Source organism: Bombina bombina, unplaced genomic scaffold (assembly GCF_027579735.1).
Source record: "Bombina bombina isolate aBomBom1 unplaced genomic scaffold, aBomBom1.pri scaffold_1030, whole genome shotgun sequence".
In the NCBI taxonomy this organism is placed as follows: Eukaryota; Metazoa; Chordata; class Amphibia; order Anura; family Bombinatoridae; genus Bombina; species Bombina bombina.
The window spans coordinates 61871-85434 of record NW_026510807.1 but is presented as its reverse complement, the minus strand read 5'-3'; the positions used below and the strand labels follow the sequence as shown (position 1 = coordinate 85434).

The following is a 23564-nucleotide window of genomic DNA, read 5'->3' as shown; positions in this document are numbered from 1 at the left end:
TTACATGTTTTTTTTTTTTAATCCGATAGTTTAGGGATTCTAGGTAACTAGCTCCACCTAGTGATCTTAGGATAATTTTTTTTATTTTTTTAAATTTAAAATCACACTAACTATTATCAAAAGTATGAAAGATATTTACTTTTAGACCATTTTAAAGGGGCATAAAATACTTTGTAATTAGTGAACTATAGTCTTGCAATAAATTAACAGCTTTCTGAATACATTAATATGTTGTTTGCTGCATTTGTTTTTCTTCAGCCAAATTCCTCCAACCACTTGTCTTATTTGGAAGAACTAATGTGAACTTATATCTGGAGTAGGCAAGGCTAGCCACTATCATTTTGTTTGGACAACATATATAGTTTTGCAGTGTGTTATCTAATCACCTGTGCTGAGGAAGCCTACAGTGTGCATTTCCAGTTCTCAGAATTAAAAAATAATTAAATTGCAGTGAAATTAAGATTTTTATTTCATATAATTAAATATTTGATCACAATCTCAAAGGATTTCATGTCCCTTGAACACACAATATACAAAAAACTCCACAGCACAATATATCTTTTCAGCTTTTATTCTTCTTCTTCTCTCAATGATATGAAATGCACAAAACTGAAGGAAAAAATACTTCTGTTTATGTGTGTTGGAATGAAGACAGGGCTATATTCATTTTCACAGGATTGAATGAACAAGTACAATTGATTTAGTGTTATTAAATGCTTCTAAGGGAACCCATTGTAGAGATAAATGGTTTATTGCTTTAATTATTTAAAGTGAATAACACACCAAGTTAAACAGTGTCTCTACCCAATTACATTTCCTGTACTAAATTGTTTCTTAATGTGTTTTCTTTCTTTCTGAAAAATGACTTTAGCCTCAAACCAAAGAATAACATTGTTCATTTTGCTCGTGTTCTTGTTAGTTACTGTTTCTAATCCAGAAACATACTGTTTTCTTCTAATGCAGAGAGGAGACATTATTGATATTATAAGCAAGCCTCCCATGGGCACTTGGATGGGTCTATTAAACAATAAGGTTGGAACCTTTAAATTTATATATGTGGATGTGATAAATGAAGTAGAGGAAAAACCAAAACGGCCCACAAGAAGGCGACGCAAGGGAAGACCACCAAAGCCCAAATCGGTAGAAGATCTTCTAGATCGCATCAATTTAAAGGTGAGTTTTCCTGTCAATCCAGTGATTAAATACTGTTTAGTAGAATGTATCAGTAAAAACAGATATCTCCTACTTCAGGGCTCCCTGAGTCCTGGGTTTGTCGAGTCCTGTCCTACTGGTTACTTTTGTGGGAACCAGAATTAAAAGGATATTAAAATCAATATGTAATCTCCATGTAAAATGTTTAACCCTTGGATGTACCATGTAAATCATGTGCCCTTAAGGTGTTTTTAACCCTGTAATAGAACAAGGAGGAATTCCAGGAGATATTCAGTGGTCTCACCCACTGTCTACGAGAGCTGCCCTATTTTATCTCTTTGAATATCCCTTTAAACATAAGGCATAAAGGGGCATGAGTTAGAATTAAACTTTCATGGGACAGATAGAGGATGCTATTTTAATAGAGTTTTACTTCTGTTATCAAATTTGCTTTGATCTCTTGGTATCCTCTGTTAGAAAGCATACCTAGGTATGCTCAGAAGCAGCAATGCACAACTGGTACTAGCTGCTGACTGGTGGCTCTACACGTATGCCATTGGCTCTGGACCTAACCTCAACCCCTTTGCAGGCGTTAAACACATAATTGTATATGCCAGCAATAGTGCAATAATAAAATTGCTCTAGCACATTGCATTTTGATGTTCCTAATGCTAGGAGAGGCTGTCCGTCTGATGCTGTTAATCATAGGCATAAATGTATCTATGGGCTTATCAGCAGTGGTGTGAGTAGAATATAAATGTTGCTTTTTTCACCTCTTAGCCAATAGCCGTGCGGTAAATCCGGCTCCCATGGGCGCCAAGCCAGATTTACCGCACGGCTATTGGCTAAGAGGTGAAAACGTCACCTCTTAGACAATTTTTTTTTTAGCCGTGCTCTGCTGTAGGAGCTAAGAGCGGCAATCGATTGAATCAAATAAAGGAGCTTTCTACATGAAGTAGGGATGGGCGATTGTGTTTATATTCGAATTCGAATGTTAGAACGAATGTTATTGTAGAAATTCGATTTACATAATAGAATGTTGATAAAAACGAATATTCTTAAAAATTCGATTTTCAAATGTTATTTACAGTTTTCGAATGTCACATTCAAATTCAAATGTCACATTCTAATTCGAATGTCACTTTCAAATTCGAATATTACATTTATAAAACACAATTGTAGACTAGAAACACTATTTCGAATTCGAATGTCACATTCGAATCGAATATCACTTTCAAATTTGAATATTACATTTATAAAACACAGTATTAGACTAGAAATACTATTTCGAATTTGAATGTCACATTTGAATCGAATATCACATTTGAATTCGAATATTACATTTAAAAAACACAGTATTAGACTAGAATTCGATTACATTTCGAAATTGAATGAATAGATAGCTAAACATTCTATTATTCGAACGAATATTTTTGAATTTTATTGAAAAATTTGAAAACGAAAATTCGAAAATAGAATGTTAGAATGTTATATAAACATTCGAAATTCGATTAGAATGAACGAATGTATCAACATTTGTTTTAAATTTTGAATTTTTATAAACATTCGCCCATCCCTACTTATACTTCATGAATGAAAGTGCTCTTTATTTGTTTTAATAGTAAATCCTAGCTTTTGTAAAACGCTAGGATTTACTTTCACTTTAATAGAGTTCATAAGTATCATCTAAGAATTGTACAAGAACTTAGCTCAGTAATAAAACCACTAAGCATTAAAACAGTTCCTTATTTTACAAAGCATATTTTAGTACAGCCAAAAGGCTAGGACGTTCTATGCCGTCGTAAGGGCAAAAAAGCCCAGTGCGGTTAGGATGGCATAGAACGTCTTAAGGGCATTAAGGGGTTAAAGAATGAATTGGTTTAAAAATAAAATGCTCCACCAAATTTGAGTATTGTATATTTACACTAAAATGTCCCTTTAATGTTTTATTATAAATGGCAGCAGATAAGTTGTTTCATCAAAACAAAAATGATAGACCACAACATGTTTTCTGAATATATTTGAGAGGAACTTTAAAAAATATTTTGTATTCTATATTAATATATTATCTGGGGAGAGCACCGGATTCATTGTACAATGTTATAGATATGTCTGTTTCTTCTTAGATGTCAACTATTTCCAGTAATAATTTACCTACAGTACCCTTTTTATGAGCTTATATGGAATATTTATATTACTTATTGGTAAAATGTCATCTAAATTCATTTTAAACACAAGGTTACCTTATAATTGTTTTCTTTCATTGCTTGTTTGTACAGGAGCACATGCCAACTTTTCTGTTTAATGGTTATGAGGACCTAGACACCTTTAAGCTTCTTGAGGAAGAAGATTTAGAAGAATTGAATATTCAAAACCCTGAACACAAAGCAGTGCTACTTACAGCTATTGAGCTGCTGCAAGAATATGACAGTAAGCCTTATTTAAATGAATCAGACAAATTTTATTTACTTATAAAAGTTAAAGGGCCATTATACACTCATTTTTTCTTTGCATAAATGTTTTGTAGATGATCTATTTATATAGCCCATAAAGTTTTTTTTTTAGATAAATGTATAGTTTTGCTTATTTTTAAATAACATTGCTCTGATTTTCAGACTCCTAACCAAGCCCCAAAGTTTTATGTGAATACCGTCAGCTACCTTCTCCAGCTTGCTCCTGTTTGTGTAAAGGGTCTTTTCATATGCAAAAGAAGGGGGAGGGGGGGGAGTGTCTTATTTCCCACTTGCAGTGGGCTTTCCAGCTACCTTTTCAACAGAGCTAAACTGAGAGCTTTTAAGTAAGTTTTTAAACAGTTTTATACTGGATTTTTATATCAGTATCTATGCATATTATTCTTTATAGTAGTGTCTTTTACATGCAGATATATGAAAATGAGTGTATACTGTCCCTTTAACAAAAAGCAGCCAGAGCTGTGCATAGAGACATGCATGTAGAAAATACATAAACCTATAGTATAAACTGTATACAAACCATACTGATTTATCCATTATCTCTTGTTTTATTTATTATGCACTATACATTGTGATTTGATGCAAATGTGCCTCATTTAAGCTCACCTGAACCCATACGGTATATTGGTAGTGAAATATAAACATTTTGTTAGATTAGCGATAATGTAATATTCTGTAGCATAATCCTGTTATTTGCAGTGTCTATCTACAGTATATATCTATCTCTATCATCTATCTCTCTTTATCATCTATCATATATCTATCTAGCTATCCATCTATCTATGTATGTACCTGTGTGTCTTACACTTCTTTATAAGATAAAAACTTGATAAATATGGTGCATTTTTTCTTTATATTGTAACAATGTATTAGATGTGTTCCTTTTGTCATTCATGGTTTCCATTTCTGTATTTTCATCCACTCAGGTAATAGTGACCACTCTGGGTCTCAAGAAAAGCTTCTCACAGAAGGAGAAAGTAAAAGTGGGTGTTCTCCCCGAGACTCAGGCTGCTTTGAAAGCAATGAGAACCTAGAGAATGGTAATGACGGCAGTTAACCCTTTGCTGATATGCTCAGACATATGTGTACGCGCTCTCATACTGGCCAAACATTCCTAACTGTGCAGTGTAAGAAGACTCAGGGATATACCCCCATCCACTGGTTAAAGGACCGTTGAGAATGACACTGCTTAAAATTACTAGCTGAAAGTGTTCCTAATAGCAGTTTTGGCCAGTAATACATCTAGAGGTTTTGTGTGGACTTTTGTACATGGTTGCAGCCGTGCTTCTATTAACCTGGAACGTCACCATGCCTGGCTTTTTCATTAATTCTGTGACTAATGCAATGCCTTTTTTTACCTTCTTTGCCTGCATTCACCATTTTCATTTGCATTATCATTGTTTACATCAACTTAACCAAGGACATGCTCAGCACATGAGGATGAACTCCACTAACACTTGCATAGTTAACCCAGACAAATTCAAATGATAACAAAAGTGTACAGTGTATACATTTGATTAATACATTTATTCTTACAGGAACCATTAAATATACAACTTGACAAATCATTGTTGTCATCAAGCGTCTGTAAAATAATGCATTTGGTTACATAAACATGAATGTAAACCATCAGCACAACCTTTATGTATTTTATCATTATTGGAACTGGTGGCTGAGCAAATTAAAATTTAGAGTAGGAAGCATTGGTTCCCAAAATATTTAAAATTTTCAGGTATTCTTCTGCCTGTTGATATGTAAATAATAGATTGTATTGGTTGTTGTTCCTGTCTATATACAGTTATATCAACGGCACTTTGTTTCATTGTGCAATCTCAAAACATATTATAATAAGCGTTGTACAGGAAACTGAAAAGCTTCCGACAGTCATTTTCCCAGAAGACATTGTTTTGTCATGTTCTTACTTGCGTTGTATCTGTGGACATAAACAAATTCTCAACTGAATAAAAAACAACTTGTACAGTTTACCTTTTAAACAGGGTTTTTTTTTAAACTATTGAAGTGTTCATCTTTAGCACTGAAACCAACAAAATGAAATTGTGATTAATCTTTTATCGTTGGCCAACGATACCAAAATATGATTTACCAAAACCCCATTCTCATTAAAATTGTTGATATTTTAGAAGCTGCTTTTGAAGTTGTGCTGAATATACAAACTGGTCATATATCCTTAATCAAAAACTGAATAAAAGTTTTATTTGATGTTTACTAGTGTTTGTATTGTTAACAGAGGCTGTAGGAGATTCACAGTAATTATTTTATTGCTTAATCTGACTGACTGGTTTTTGTCTAAGGTGCTGTTCTCACAACAGAAACGTACTTAATACTTGAAAAGGAGTATGACAGTATTGTATATTTTTTATAGAAAATGTCACAGTTGTACTTATAGAACTGTGATTTGTAAATAAAGATGCATGTGTATGTAAGATGTAATATCCCACATGAATGGGATCAGATCTAAATGACTAAATGTCTAATAAAAATGTCATTTTTATTGCTTGTCTGCTTGCTTTTTCTGTTGACCACCTCAAATAATGTTTGTGCATTGTCTCTAACATTTTGCTCTGCTTTGCGCTGTTATTGCACCATTTAATGCTGGATTATTGCATCATTTTCACTAACCCTATTCATTTGCATAATAATTATACTAAATTTACTTACTGCTAAAGCGTATCTACTAAGCAGTATATATCTCACTAAAGAGGTAGGTACTTAAACATCTAGAAATCAATGTCCTGACTTGCATGTGCATATGCGCTTAAAGGAAAACAACAGCTTTAGGAGTGGTATCTTATTTTGGTCACCTTCAATCTAACAAAACCATAAACGCTGTATCAAAAATACCACCTATCCATGCCATTTAGCAGCTTTACCAGAATATGTTTAGATGGACTCCTGAGACGATGAGAAATCAGTGTAATTTGAAACAATAGTTTAAAGGGACATTAAAAGGGACATTAAACACTAAATAGCATCGTATTGATGTTGTTCCACCTCCTTCTAGTAATGGGTGCCGCCATATTGTAACCTGGCGTTCACTGCATTCCAGTGCTGATATGTTTGCATTGCACATGTGCTGCAACTCTCCATGCAGTGTAACCTAGGTTCCAAAATGGCGGCATCCATAATTAGAAAGAGGAACATGAAATATATTTATGGCTAAATAACAAGTGGACCTCTAATTTATCTCACTGAAAAGTGCCTTTACATAGAGGTCTATGGAAACTGTGTGTTCCCAGTAAATATATATGTATATGCTTATATACATATATATTTATGTGTGTGTATATATACACATATTAACACATAAATATATATGTATATAGTCATATACATATATATTTACAATTTGCTGCCAACAACTTACCCCCTTCGCTGCGCTAGTTTTCATGCCGTGTCTTAATTCGGTTATCAATTTTGCTTCATTCTCTTGGTATCCTTTGTTGAAGGAGCAACAATTCACTACTGGAAGCTAGCTAAACACACTGGTAAGCCAATTGCAAGAGGCATACTGTGCAGCCACCAATCAGTAGCTAGCTCCAAGCTCCTTAGCTACCTAGGTATGCTTTTCAACAAAGGATACCAAGATAACTCAGCAAATTAGATAATAGAAGTAAAATAAAAAGTTGTCTAAAATTGTATACTCTATATAAATCATGAAGAAACATGTTGGGTGTCACATCCCTTTAAACCCACAACTAAGTTGTTTTTCAAAAACACACATAAATGTGTGATATAAAACATCCTAATTTTTTTTAAGGTAAGATTGTGTTCTTATATCAAAATGTAAAGAAAAAAAATGTTATCTCTTCTGTGAAAGTAACATTTATAGACTTGGAATTATTATTATTATTAATAATGATAATAATAATAATAATAATAATAATAATAATAATAATAATAAAGGTACTACTTCATTGGTTCAAAAATGGTCAACTGTATAAGAAAGCATTATTATTTTTACAATTATACAATCATAAGGCAACATAATTTAAATTCTTCCTTCTTGAATAATGTATCTCATATATCCTGCATCATTGTAAACCAGGTTACAATGTTGCTTGCCGTTATAATTCAGTTAATAATTTATGGCAACTTTTTAATTAGTGAAAAAAGATGAGGCAGACCAGCACCTTAAATTAAATTAATTTGATCTCTTTGAAATAACTTCAAATAGCAGAACAGAGGCTATCAAAGTGTAGAACATTATGGTTATTTAAGATATTCTAGCATTGAAGCATTACATTATTCACTTTTATCAGTGTCTAGTTGTGTGATGGTAAAAGTTAGGAACGTTTTATTTTAAAACGGGGCTATGAAAAAAAATATATTGACCTTTGCTGAAAACAACTATGTTGGCACAGCATATTTAATGTTTAGTTTTTGTGTAATGGGGCTATGTACATTGGTTGGAATTATTCACATTTACTTACAAGTATCCAATAATTCACCAATAAAATGAATGACATTGTGGTTCTCTTCCCCTAAAATGTAATCATATTTCAGGTGTGCCTCATGCCAGGGTATTAAATAATGGCCAATAGGGCGATATTTACATAATAAAATCTACTTTTCGGAGACATATATCATCATATAATATACACTTTAAAAACCCAATACACTATATTTATATCCAAATAACTAAAAAGGTAGAACACATAAGAGTGAAAAATGGATGCAAGAGAAAATGATGTAATATAGTAGGTTAAGACGGTCTCTTTCTATATAGAACCCTATACAGGCAGATCAGGTTAATTGCTGTACTAATGTAGATGGTTTCTTTCAGAGATCCAGCGTTTAGTTTTACACGTCCAGATTATTAAATGTCCACTAAATACTGCTATATTGAATAACTGACTAATACACATACAAAGCCAATGCAATAGCACTTATTTTGAATTTGAAATGAGTTGTAGAATAATTTTGGTCAAGTTTCAAAGTTAAAAAATCAAATTTTCCCTCCCCCTGTATCATGTGACAGACAGCCATCAGCCAATCACAAAATGCATATAGTATATACTGTGCACTTTATGCACATGCTCATAGGCCTCAGAAAGTGTGCATATAAAAAGAATATGCACGTTTTGGTAATGAAAGTATATTGGATTTTTTTTTTTATTGCATGCTTTATCTTAATCATGAAACTAATTTTAGTGTCCCTTTAATCTGATGACCTAGCTTGCTGTTTTAAACTTGCGTATATGTTAAAATGCTCCTGAGCAGAAACCGCTGCTGGTCATGCGACTAACTCTGCTGATTGGGTCAGCGGCAGTTTCAGCTCTAGAACAGCAGTTCTCTGCTGCTCCCAAGTAACACTTTAACTATGTAATACAAAGTTGCAGGGTCACACTGGTGATACAATTACATGTTAAGTAATTAGAGAATTTAATATTTGCTTAAGTATGGTGCTGTTTAACTGCTACATGTTACATAGTGATTGTTTAGATCATTGCAGGAGCTCATCTACATCTGACTTTGTTTGGCCACAGTAAAAGATGTAAGTTAAATATACGCGAGGCCTTTAAAAGGGTGCATCCATGGTGAGCTCTGAAAGTACCAAACCCTGAAAAATGTGAAACTTTTATTTTTACATTTGCTTTTTAGAACAGTATTTAATTGCTGATATAGACTATTTATGTCTAAAACATTGCTAAATAATTGTACAATAATGCAGGTATTTTTTTACCAATAGAGAGGGTTTCTGACAAAAGTAATTGCATGTATCTTTTGGACATTTGGATCAACTCATAGTTAACTATTCCAACAATATAAAACCCAGGAGGGAAATTATACTATTTTAATTTGTATTATCCTCATTTTTTATTTAGTGTATAAATGTATGAAAGGAAAGTTTCGTCAGGCTTTATTTTTATTTAACTTTTTTGCTGTGCCTATCAGCTACAAACTAATACAACAAAATAGGTTCTGGGAAAAAGCATTTGTAAACGGACATTCAGGTCAAAATTTAAATGCACATAGTTACATCTTTGTATAGAAACATATTTACAATATACATGTACTGGCAAAAATGCTTCTAGTAAAACGTATCACTGTTTTAGTGTTAATATTTTTTCTGCATGTGAGGCATAGCCAGATGTTTTCAGTGCACCAGTATTTTAAATATTACAGCTGCTCAGAACACCAGTAGGGCTTGTATGATGTCAGCAATTTGAATACGAGATTGGGTGTACAGAAGTACACACAAACCCAAAGGGGGCACTTCCTTACACTCAACATAAAAACAATAATAATTGAGCTGGACCACTGGAAGTTCCAGTCTGCCCCACTAGCACCGCTGGGTGCTACACCTTTGTGAGTATAATTTGACATCCTGCACCGCTTTCCATTTGTTTTGGTGGTACTAGGCCATGGTGGCGCCTCTGGTCTTTTTCTGCTGATGTCAGCAATTAACAAATGGAGTCATTACCAGATGGTACATGCACCTTAGTCTTTAGCCATTTAAAGTATAGGGCATGCTAGAGAATGATTAGCATGGCCAACATCCATTTGATTATTCTTTCTTACTATGAACTTGTAATACCAGATTGCACACTAATCCTAGTGTGGATTTGCACTATTAATTGCACTCCACATGTAATCTATGCCATTATGTCCCCCTTTACTGAATAAATCTTTTTTTTAATCTTTTTATTTGAATTAAATGTGTATCTGGCATTCCTCAGATGATAAGACACTCTTATCTTTTGTTTTTTAATGTTCAAAAATAAATAAATTCAAAGCATTATTAAAAATCCCTAGGGAACCATTTACATACATCATTTTAATCTTTTACACTCACCCTTGCTGACTGATGGTCAACTAAAGCACCCAAGTTTAAGAACAACTCTGGAAGAATATATCTAATGCATAATACATATTTAGTATATGTAACCAGTTGCCGGCTATATACTAACTATAAAGTATTTAACCAATCAGGAACATTAAGTAGCTTGTACACATTCACCTTTATATTACAATGCAAAAAGACTATAAGGTAGATATTTTAATTTTTAAAATATTTAATTGTCATGGATATTTTGTCTTTAAATAGTGAAAATATGCTTAACTTTTAGGTAAATGTCAGAAGACCTCCCCTGTTTCTCCTGTGGATGCATCAAACCGTGACTTTAACAGAAATTCATTAATTGAATATCCAATGCAGTCATTATCTGTTTCCAAGGAAGTTACCAAGCTGGAAGAAAATGATGGAAAGCTTCATGTTTCTGCTGGTTGTGTAAAGTCAGTTAATATCCCAGAATCTAAAATAAATCGGAGAAGTATGCCAATTCCAGTTTGTAGGAGTTATGAGAAAGAAGGAACCCCTACTTTAAAAATTTGGACAAGATCTCACTCTTTGGTCAATCTGCAAGGGGACGACAATGAAGAGCAGGAGGATAACAAAAACGTAGCAAACCTTCCAAAAGACAGTGAAAAAGATGGGTCTAAAGATCTTATTGTAAAAGAAACTGTTAGTGCACATACCAGGCTTTCTTGTAATGTGGATACATCTATAAAGACTGAGTTTAATGACCAGTATGCTTCAAAAAGTAGCCATGGACCTCAGGTTGTGTCTGTTTGTCCTAGAGAGACAAAAATTCAAACAAAGAACCCTTCACAACCTCCTCCTGTTCCTGCTAAAAAATGTAGAGAACGATTTGCTAATGGTTTGTATCATCCCCCTCTTTGTGCTTCTGTTTCAAATTCAGAAGAAATGTGTTTTCCAGTTACAAAAGTGCAACCTTTGATCTCTGAAGACTGTTCTCCATTGGCGTCTCCTGCATCAGAATGCAGTAGCCCAACATCTCCAAGACCACCTTGGATGTCCAACTCTTCAGAGACTTCTAGTATCATACAACATGCTTTAAAACTGGGACCTGTATCAGCAAGAAAGATTTCTTCTGCCAGAGGAATGGATCAGGAGTTGCTGATAGAAAACAAGTTGCAATCTGAAGAAATTGACCTTACAGAAGAACCATATTCAGATAAGGTAAGATTACCGGTTTATGATAATTGCATTATTTTACTGTGGCATTATCACAAGAATTGATTATAAAATATTTATTGGATATTTCAAATGCACTTTCATGGACCTTTTAAAACATTGCCATACAATGTCCTACTTTCAAAATAATATAGGAAAAAACTTACTAATATCTTAAATGTTAAAATAAAACATAAAAGATGACATAGCCTATCAATATCCAAATCCCATTTCCGTACATGGTAATAAAGTGTCAGCTGTTTAATCACTACTCTAGGCTAGATTTAAACTGTTGCACGCAAGCGAAAAGGGGTTTCTAGCGGCTGTTTGTGTGCATTAGGTTTTTTGCTCGTATTACAAGTTGAAAGTAAATGTTATTGCTTAAGCGCAATTGAAGTTAACATGTGTCAGGATAGCGCGTCCTCAGAGCTCTGGTTAACTGTTTTGCAAAACAAAAACGTGTCATAAAACACATCAAATATACATTACAAAGTACAGTTACACTCATAATAACACTGTCTAATAAAAATTATTTTAAAAAGTATTGCACAAAAAAATGATAAGGGCTCAAAGCTATGAGGTCTCAGGTGTTAGGAAAAAAAAAAGGCAGGCAAAGGGATTTATCATAGAGATACATACATATACATGTCTAAATTATTATTATTTTTCTTTATTTATAAAGCACCAACAGATTCCGCAGCGCTGCCCATGGGTACAAGGATAACAGTACAATGGAGAAACAATACGAGAACATTTTACAGAAAAACAAACAAACAGGGAATTGAGAGCCCTATTCCCGTGGGAACTTACAATCTAGATATGTATGTGTGTGTTATATATGTGTACAGATGTATTTATGTATGTATATATATATATATATATATATATATATATACAATTTACAGACATATATACGCATAAAAACACAAATACATACATATATATATATATATATACATATATATGTACGCATAAAAACACAAATACATATATATATATATATATATATACATATATATGTATTTACAGACATATATACGCATAAAAACACAAATACATACATATATACATATATATACATATATATGTATTTACAGACATATATACGCATAAAAACACAAATACATACATATATATATATATATATACATATATATGTATTTACAGACATATATACGCATAAAAACACAAATACATACATACATATATATATATATACATATATATGAATTTACAGACATATATACGCATATAAACACAAATACATACATATATATATATATGTATATGTGTGTGTGTGTACACATACATACATTGGAGCCCTTTGCAGTTGAGTAGATTAAAGCATAAAAAAATTAATTTATGCAATATTCATATTTAATAATGGTTTTGACTATGTATTTACCGTAAATATTTCACTTTCCAATGTCCTGTACATAGTTCTTTGTATTTATAAATAGATATTCCTATTTATATCTGTATATAGATATATGTGGAAATATGTATTTATCAATAAATATAACATTTATATGAAGAACATTGTAATGTGAAATAGTCATATTTTCATGTCTGGTTAGCGCACTTGAGAATATGCGATTGGGTTTGCGTGCGAGTAGGGTGTTAGGATTTTTCCACTTTTTTGCTCCATTAACTTCTATGGGGATTATGTTATGTTGTGGGTGATATTCTAAGTTCAGCTTTTTAGGTGTATTAGTTTAGCATGCGAGTGGAACTTTACTTTCAACTTCTTGGGGGGCTAACAAAGGTGGTTAAAAAGTTGAAAAATACAAAACATCTAATATATGGAGCTGCTTGGCTGAGCATGTGCTGACCTTCACACCTCAGGGAGGGTGCTTCACCTGTCTTTGGAGGTGCATAGCACCCCCATAGAACCACCACGATCTCTAGATCTCTAGCAGAGTTTTAAACAATGTGTCTAATGTGTGTATTACTGTCAGGAAAGATATAACTGCTATGTTGTGAGAAAAATATATGTAATAAGATATAAAATTGGCAGGAGAGGCTGTGATAAATTTATTTGTGCCTGTGACAGTACTAAGCCTAAATAAGCCACTTGAGTAATATATATTTTAGAACCTGTTATGAATTTTGGCTTCTTCATTAATGGAATAGATGTTTGTGTCTTATTTTGTGTTTTATGTTTTATTCTAGTCTAAATATATATATATATATACATACAGTCGTATGCAAAAGTTTAGGCACCCCTGACAATTTCCATGATTTTCATTTAGAAATAATTGGGTGTTTGGATCAGCAATTTCATTTTGTTCTATCAAATAACTGAAGGACACAGAAATATTTCAGTAGTGAAATGAGGTTTATGGGATTAACAGAAAATGTGCAATATGCATCAAAACGAAATTAGACAGGTGCATAAATTTGGGCACTCCAACAGAAATATTGCATCAATATTTAGTAGAGCCTCCTTTAGCAGAAATAACAGCCTCTAGATGCTTCCTATAGCCTGTAATGAGTGTCTGGATTCTGGATGAAGGTATTTTGGACCACTCCTTGCAAAATATCTCCAGTGCAGTTAGGTTTGATGGTTGCCGAGCATGGACAGCCCGCTTCAAATCACCCCACAGATTTTCAATGATATTCAGGTCTGGGGACTGGGATGGTCATTCCAGAACATTGTACTTGTTCCTCTGCATAAATGCCAGAGTAGATTTTGAGTAGTGTTTTGGGTCATTGTCTTGTTGAAATATCCAGCCCCGGCGTAACTTCAACTTTGTGACTGATTCCTCAACATTATTCTCAAGTATCTGCTGATATTGAGTGGAATCCATGCGACCCTCAACTTTAACAAGATTCCCATTACCGGCACTGGCCACACAGCCCCACAGCATGATGGAACATCCACCAAATTTTACTGTGGGTAGTAAGTGTTTATCTTGGAACGCTGTGTTCTTTTGCCACCATGCATAACGTCCCTTGTTATGACCAAATAACTCAATCTTTGTTTCATCAGTCCACAGCACCTTCTTCCAAAATAAAGCTGGCTTGTCCAAATGTGAGTTTGCATACCTCAAGTAACTTGTGGCTTCTTCCGCATCACTCTCCCATACAGCTTCTCCTTGTGCAAAGTGCGCTGAATTGTTGATGATACACAGTGACACCATCTGCAGCAAGATGATGTTGTAGGTCTTTGAAGGTGGTCTGTAGGCTGTTTTTGACCGTTCTCACCATCCTTTGCCTTTGCCTCTCCAATATTTTACTTGGCCTGCCACTTCTGGCCTTAACAAGAACTGTGCCTGTAGTCTTCAATTTCCTCACTATGTTCCTCATAGTGGACACTGACAGCTTTAATCTCTGCAATAGCTTTTTGTAGCCTTCCCCTAAACCATAATGTTGAATAATCTGTTTTCAGGTAATTTGAGAGTTGTTTTGAGGCCCTCATGTTGCCACTCTTCAGAGGAGAGTCAAAGAGAACAACAACTTGCAATTGGCCACCTTAAATACCTTTTCTCATGATTGGATGCACCTGGCTATGAAGTTCAAGGCTTAATGGGCTCACCAAACCAATTGTGTGTTCCAGTTAATCAGTGCTTCAGGTATTTGGATCAGCAATTTCATTTTGATCTTTCAAACACCCAATTATTTGTAAATGAAAATCATGGAAATTGTCAGGGGTGCCTAAACTTTTGCATACGACTGTATATATAAAATAGTTATTTGTTTTGAACTTTTTTTTTTTAACTATTTTTTTTAATTAGAAGCCCACCAAGAGATTATGTATAAATTATGTTATTGTTCAAATTCTGCTAATTTGTTGATCTATTGTAAAACTGCATAACATGTTGTAATTACAAGGTGTTTACTGTCCTTTTAAGTCTGAACATTGTGGATTTTTTAGTCCTGGAATGTGAAAGAATAATGACAAGCTAACCTTGCCACATGCCTTAATATGCAGTGTGTTATCTTATATTTTGTGCTGACACCAAACAATGGAGATTTTTGTTTTAACACAATCACAATGGCAATCTGATTCATCTTCAAACTTAAAGGGACATTAAACACTAAATAAATTATTGCTTAAATTATGTATTCAGAGCAAAGATTAGCCTGAGAATAAATTGTACATGTTTTTAAAAAATATATTTTAGTTTTTTAAATTTAAAAAAAATACGGGTAAAGGTAATGTACATAAAGCAGTGGGCGCTGCCATATTGTAACTTAGGTTGCCTTTTCTTCTGAGGCCAATTAGGAATGGTTATAAATGGCTTACTAGAGTGTGCAACCAATTGTGTGGAATATAGCAGTGTCTGCACTTCCATGTTTAACATATTTAGAATTAAAGGGACATTATACACTAGAATTTTCTTTGCATAAATGTTTTGTAGATGATCCATTTATATAGCCCATCTGGTAGTGTTTTTGTAACAATGTATAGTTTTGCTTATTTTTTCATAGATGTACACAAACTTCAGACTGCTTCTGTTTGTGTAAGGGGTATTTTCATTTGCGGGGGGGGGGGGGGTCTGCTATCAGCCCCTTTTAGTGGGTGTCCCAGGCTAATCTAATCAAAAGTGCTAAATTGGGAGCTTCTAAGTAAGTTTTTTTAACGGTTTTATACTGGATTTTTATATCACTATTTGTGCATATTATTCTTTATAGTAGTGTCTATTACATGCATTTAAATGAAAATTGGTGTATACTGCCCCTTTAAGTTAAAGGAAGAACAAAATATATAATGAAAGTATATAGCAAAGTTGTTTTACTACATGTATTCAAACCATTTACATTAATATCTTAAGGTGTTTATTGTCCCTTTAAGTTCATATTTGCGCCTTCAAAAAGAGAAAGTAGTGGGCGGAGTTTACAGTAAAGGAGGTTTTAATCTGTTTAAATAATGCTCAGAATCTGCTGATAGCTTAATCTATTGAAAGACTGTAAAAACAATATGCAATTGACTTACTTCCTAATCTACTTGTGCCTAATATACCCTATCTGAAAAATTGATAGCTCTCCCACCTACTGTAGATACATTTAGTCAATTCCACCTTCACTTTAAAATTAAACCTCAAGTATTTTCTATTTCATGACCCAAAGTGACTTTTATTATTTCCTTGTTTAAAGGGACATTCTTATGCAAACGTTATATACTGCCAGAGCATATCATTTTTGCAATAGTGACCCTAGATAACAATGTAAATAACCCCTTGCAGATCCTTAGTATGGCACAGTCAGGAGGACAGTCACATGACTAAGTACTGCTCAGAAGCTACAAAGGTTTACAGTTTTGGAATATAAATTTACTTATGTGTTTAATCCCTTTGTGGTGGTTAGAAACATAGTAATTTTGGCTCACCAATGCAAAATAGAGCATACATTGCGGTAGAATGACTCTTTAATCTCACTTTAAGGGAGATAACATATTCTGTGGAAGAATTAATTTCACAAACTACGTTGACCACAGAAGAAATCTAGGTCTTTGTATATGCTGTTTTGTGAAATGTTTTCTCCTTAAGAATTGTCGTATGATGCTGGGAAATGCCAGTGCTATGAATGGTCATAAGAAGTGCCACTGAGTAGCAGATTTTATACACCTACTTAAAATCTAAGATGACTCCTATCTATTAATCTGTTCTTGAACTCTCATAGAGTTAAAACACTGTCCTTAGTTAATTCAGGAGCTGCAGGACCTTCTGTAGAGTATATGTCTGTGCAAAAATATGTAATTCTGTTCTTTTGGAAGTGTGTTAAAGTGACATAATACTCATATGCCAAATCACTTGAAAGTAATGCAGCATAATTGTAAAAAGCTGACAAGAAAATATCACCTGAGCAAATCTATGTAAAAAAGGAAGATATTGTACCTCACAATTTCTTCAGCTCACTAGAGTAAGTGCTGTGTAAACATTAATACTTCAGCTGCTGTCTAGCTACTAGTTGAAAAAAAAAAATTAGAATAAACAATAGCCAATCAGCATCAGCAGTGCTGAGGTAATGCTTTGCCTTTAATATACTAAAAACACTTAGCTCTGCTATCTTGAGTATCATTCTGACTGGTAAAAGCTATATAATAAAAACATCAATGGTCAAAATGCTTATAAAAATACAAAAAAACATGTAAGTCGAAAGAGTTCACTTAAATCAAAAAATATGGGTCGGGAAGTTACTTGTTTGAGACAGAAGATATATCTGTTGTATTCCTTCCTCCAATAAAAGGGTAGTCTCCGGATGATAATCAGTCTCTATAGATCCTATCTAAGTATTTATCCAACTTGACACCTTGTGCTGCTCCTTTAGACAAATGATCCAAAAACACTTGATACAGAGGCTGAAAATAGAAGAATAATAAAGAAGCCCAAACAAAGTATCTAAGTGTAGTATCAAAAAGTTTTAATAGTAGCCCCTATCCCATAGGCTACCACTTACAAGATAAAAGCGAATACAAGCATAAAAACGGATGCAACATCTGTGCAATATCAGCAGTAAATTGTGTTACCGATGCTTCTCCAGTGCTTTGCCTTTTGCTGTGATCTCATGAGATTTCACTGAAAACTCATGATATTTCATAAAACTTAGTTAAACTGAATAGGAAAGTAACATGACTATGCACACTCCCTAGCTTGCCCTGGGACAAGCATCCTGACTGGCTGCTTAAAGTTTCTTTACAGTACATTTGAGGTAAAACAACTTCCTTTTTTTACATAGAGATGTTCAGGTGATATTTTCTAGTCCGCTTTTTACATGTATGTTGCATCACTTTCATGTGCTTCAACATTTGGGTATCATGTCCCTTTAATGTAAGGGTTTCTATAAATCACAGTCAGCATGTAATACAAGATCAGGGCACTATGAGTACCATGTTGTTTCCTCTGTAATGAACCAGCAGTTTTTCACACTTCTTTGTATCACTTATCTGGATAACATCTATACAAAGAAACCTCATCATTTCAGTACCGGGGTGTACTTTATTTAAAAAAAATCATTTTTTCACAATACATCACCTCTGAAGAGGGTCTCAAAATAGATTCATCTAAATTATCAGCTATTACTCAAAGACTTCAAACTACCCATTATATAAGTGTTCTATACTGGGTGCTAGAAATAAAAGATACTAGTGTAAAATACAATTTTTTTGTATGTCATTGCATTATATATACTATACATATACATAAACTATAATATATATATATATATATATATATATATATATATATATATATATATTGCATTATACAGGTATATACTATATTATTCTGTGAGTAGAAACTATTTTATATCAACAGTTACTTGAAAATTAAGATTTTGTGCTACATTCAGTCTAATAGAGAGCACAGATTCTGCAAATAGATTTCTTGAAGTTTGTATTTTACTTAAATATGTCCTCTTTTTCTGTGGTAGCATGGTCGCTGGGGAATTCCCGAAGCTTTAATTGAACGATATGCAGAGGATCTCAGCCAGTTGACAAAAGAAGTTGCGACTGTAATGGACCAGATTCGAGTTAGACACTTAAGGAAATTGCATCGTATGGCAGTAAGTAGGAATGTGATATCATGCTGTATAACACCTATACTTGGGCATTAAAAAAGCGTAAAACAAAAAATATTTACATATTTATTGAATCTCTTGGGAAATGAATGTATGTGCAGAACTAATACTGCAGTTTACATGGTCCATGGCTGATAGGGTCAATTCCTACAACTGCATTGGTAGGAAGCAATAAGCCTTCACAAGCTTTAAAAAAATGGGTTAATTCATATAGGAACATCAGAAACATCTGTTATAACATAAAGGGCCAAATTACAAGTTGTGTGCTATTTAGTGCTGCCATATGTGCGTATTAGAAGTTGAAAGTAAAAGCAAAGTAAAAGGTTGAGACCCGACGTGCACTAAACAAATATTGTAACTTCTTTAACATATTCTCCAAATAGAAGTTAAAGGGACACTCATGTCAAATTAAATTTTCACGATTCATATACAGCATATAATTTTAAACTACTTTCAAATTTACTTCCATTAAAAAAAATGTGCACAGTCTTTTATATTTACGCTTTTGGAGTCACCAGCTCCTACTGAGCATGTGCAAGAATTCACAGACTATACGTATATGCATTTGTGATTGGCTAATTGTTATCACATGGTACAGGGGGAGTGGAAATATACATAATTTTGAAATTTGTTAGAAAAAAATCTACTACTCATTTGAAATTCAGAGTAAATGCTTTGCATTGTCTTGTTATCTTGCATTTGTTGATTATGCAAAGCTACTGTGTTTACTGGTCCTTTAATGGAGAGCGCAGAAGAAAAAAACCTAACACCTAACGCTTGCGTGCTAACTCAACAGCAGTTATGAATATTTTACATTCCAATGTTCTTCACTGCTGGGTAAAGCAATTCAGCACTTACTCCCAGATGATGAGTGGCAAATACAACAAAACAGCTGTCCTAGGATTGTTCTGAATTGCTGTATTGATCCTGGCTAAGATTAAAAGCTGTGTATACAGCGATGCTATGGCTTAAAGGAAATCTGCATAAAAGCAGATTAAAGTAAAAAGGTATTTTTTTAATATTTATGTGAATCAATTTTATCAGATAGCGTTTATATGAGTGTAAAAGTAATTTTCAATATATTTACGTTGTGTTTAGTGCAACTTTTTTTTTAACGCACTAAACTTTATACGAGGGTTTCAGTCTCGCTAACCCAACAAGTGTAAAATGCAATTGCACTCTTACAATCCCATTTACTTTCAAATTTTAATATGTGTGCTATTTCCGTTGCGCGCAAAATGACAAAAAAAATATCTCTTGCGCGCAATAGTTAGCACGCCACTTGTAATCTAGCCCATAATGAGAGATCCTCTAAGAAGCAACAACGTAAAATATTCCTTTTATATAGCTTTTATATAGATTTAAGAATCAAGGTTTCTAAAATCTTTATAGACAGAGGGACACAAATGTCTTTCTTTACTACCACTTGTTAATTTGATACCCATTTTTATTTAACAGATAAACACCCAATCTTTAAAAAAAAAAAAATAATTTGTGATATCTTTCTCAGAGAACAGTACACAGTATATTGACAAAGAATGCTTTAGAATGCTCCTTTTGGGATTTAAACATTAAAGAGACACTCAAGTCAAAATTAAACTCATATAGAGCATGCAATTTTAAAGCAACTATCAAATTTACTTCTGTTAACAAAATGTGCACATTATTTTTATATTTACACTTTTTGAGGCACCATCTCCTTCTGAGCATGTGCAAGAATTCACAGAATATACATATATACATTTGTGATTGGCTGATGGCTGTCACATGATACAGGAGGAGTGGAAATAAACATAACTGAAAATTGTCAGAAAAAAAATCTACAACTCATTTGAAGTTCAGACTAAGTGCTAGTGCATTATCTTATTATCGTGTATGTGCTGATGATGTAAATCTACTGTATTTACTGGCATTAAATAACTCTTTAAAAAATGTCACTAACTCAACTTTATATTACAATTAGGGCTCGATTTATCATTCATATTCTCCAATATTTTCTCCTAAAAGTTCTCATGAGAAATAATTCTCCTATTTATCATTAAAAAATGTGCCTAAAATTGGGCAAGTTTGACTGTAAAATTATTTTACTCTGTTCCCATTCTCCTTTGAGAACATGTTCTCCAAAAAAGGGTTAAATTAGATCCTTTTAGTCATATTTCATATAGTTCTCCTCAATAATTCTCCTAGTTACAAATTTATCATTGATATTCTCCTATAGAGGACTGAAAGTTCTCCTGCAATTTCCTGCATTAAAGTTCTCCATAGCTACTGTGGAGAACAGCATTAGAAATCTATTCTCTACCAGTTGTAGAAGCGATATTACAAAAAACAAAGGGCTCTAAAAGGTGCAAAAATTATCTATAACAAAGCGCAATAATAATGTTTATTGGAGCACAATAATAATTTATATTGGGGTGATAAAAAATATATATAATGGAGCGCCAGAATAATATATAACAGAGCACGATCATTATATCTAAATTTATCATTAGTTCTCCTCAGCTCTCCTATGGAGAAACGCAAAGAAAAAAACTACTTTTTTATGATAAATACGGGTGAACAGGTGTGCCTCTCCAAAGGAGAGCTGCAGAGAACTAATAGGAGAACAGAAAGGAGAATTTCCCAAATGATTGCTAAATAGAGCCCTTAGTGTAATCTTTTATCAGTTAATTAAAACTGAAAGTTACCACATTGTGTCACAGTTTTTGACAAGACTGAGCATGAACAGTTTGTTGTAGTTTACTGTTGTTTAATCTCTGTGTATTTTACCCTAGATCCCAAGTGGAGGACTTACTGAAATATGCCGAAAGCCCATTTGCCCGGGTCAGATTTCTACTGTCACAGATTGGCTTGTTTCTATTGGACTACCTATGTACATCCGGCCAATCACAGAGGCAGGATTCACCGAACTAAGTAAAGTGCCTACTCTTTCAAAGACTCACTTACTGCAAGCTGGTATAAAAGAGGAAAAGCATATTAACAAGCTCCTAAGTGCAGCAAGACTCGTTAAAATGATTACTCCAGAGGTTGTTTAAACCAATTGCTTTTTCAGAGACCTGCTTCTGCTGTCCAATCTTAAAATATGCGGGCTAAGATCAAAAGCACATGGATTTCCTAACAAGATATCCTAAACTGACTTGAATCTTCTATATGATGACTCTAAGCAGTCTTACATTGGACTTTCAGCTGCTTTGCTTGACTGAAATGATTGTACATACTAAATGTGTGTTGTGCAGCAAATAGCAAAAATGACAAACAAGTGCTTTGCCGTGTTGTACTGTTTATCATCATTCCAACAGTGAGGGGCCATAGCTACACATAGCAACACATGGATTCAGCTATCTAGCACCTCAACATGACTAATACCATTGTGCTGTCTCATTACTGAGAATTCAGTATTGTTTGGGGCTTCTTCATAATAACCAAATTATTTTGCCTTAAAACATATTTTAGTATAATGTGTATATTGTATTGTTTTATTACTGGTTGACCATTTTTAAGTTTATCATCTGGCTTCCAGACAAATGTAATATGCAATATGTGGGATATGTTTTCTGACTTCAAGGTTCATTTATAGCAAACACTATTGGACTTAAGTACAATTTTCATCTTCTCCTGTTAGTGCTTCCTAAAAGGTCTCTGCCACACTATCCATATCCTGCTAGTCAAAGACTATAAGGTTATTAATTCAATTCCATTTATTGGGCCTATTCCAAAAAAGTGATGATTTTAAACCTTACCTGCGGTATGATTGAAATATAAGGTAAGACCAAAAACATTGCTTTTCTCGGATATCTCACCAATATATGGACTTTAAATTAAATATCCATAATAGTGGAAAAATGTACATGCTTTAGTTGTTTTCTCTCTGGTAACTCAGCGAATCTCTACAGCTCCTGAACAGTATTTTAACTATGTGTTTAACCCCTTTGTGTGGGTTAAACACAGCATTGCAGAGTCACTAGTGATTACATTACATGCTCTAACCAATTAAAAACATGTATTTTTTCACAGTTTAGGGCCTATTAAAACATTGATTGTTCCTCTTGTCTTTGTTTATTGTTTACAAATCTATTTTAACTGAATAGGTTGGCAGCATTTTTAACATATCGTGTATCATGAATTCATCAGCATCTGTAATTCTGTTGAAACCACATCCAAGTGAGATTTACACCTGTAAATTGCTTTACCTGGCAGTTACAATACAATTGCTTATAAGGCTGTGTTGACTGTAAGAGTTTCAGGAGAATTTAGGCCAGTGTATATTATGGATGTAATGATGGATTCTCCTTTGTAATTAGGCTTGAACAGTGAATATCACTTACACTACACTAGCACTACATATCACATGACAATTCACATAGCACAACAACATCAATTTTAAAAATAGGTTTTAATGTATATCTGTACACTATATAGAA

The 23564-nt window shown here is 33.5% G+C and overlaps 1 protein-coding gene across 1 annotated transcript in view; it reads left to right on the top strand.

The window, feature by feature from the left end:
- Window positions 1-23185, top strand: part of LOC128643469 (SAM and SH3 domain-containing protein 1) — a gene marked incomplete at its 5' end in the record, with an annotated part of 37799 nt that extends 14614 nt beyond the window's left edge. The window contains 6 exon segments of the mRNA XM_053696317.1: window positions 964-1173; window positions 3432-3582; window positions 4550-4663; window positions 10715-11628; window positions 18997-19128; window positions 21918-23185. Coding sequence (XP_053552292.1) covers window positions 964-1173; window positions 3432-3582; window positions 4550-4663; window positions 10715-11628; window positions 18997-19128; window positions 21918-22178 — 1782 coding nt within the window.
- Window positions 23186-23564: the final 379 nt, after the last annotated feature.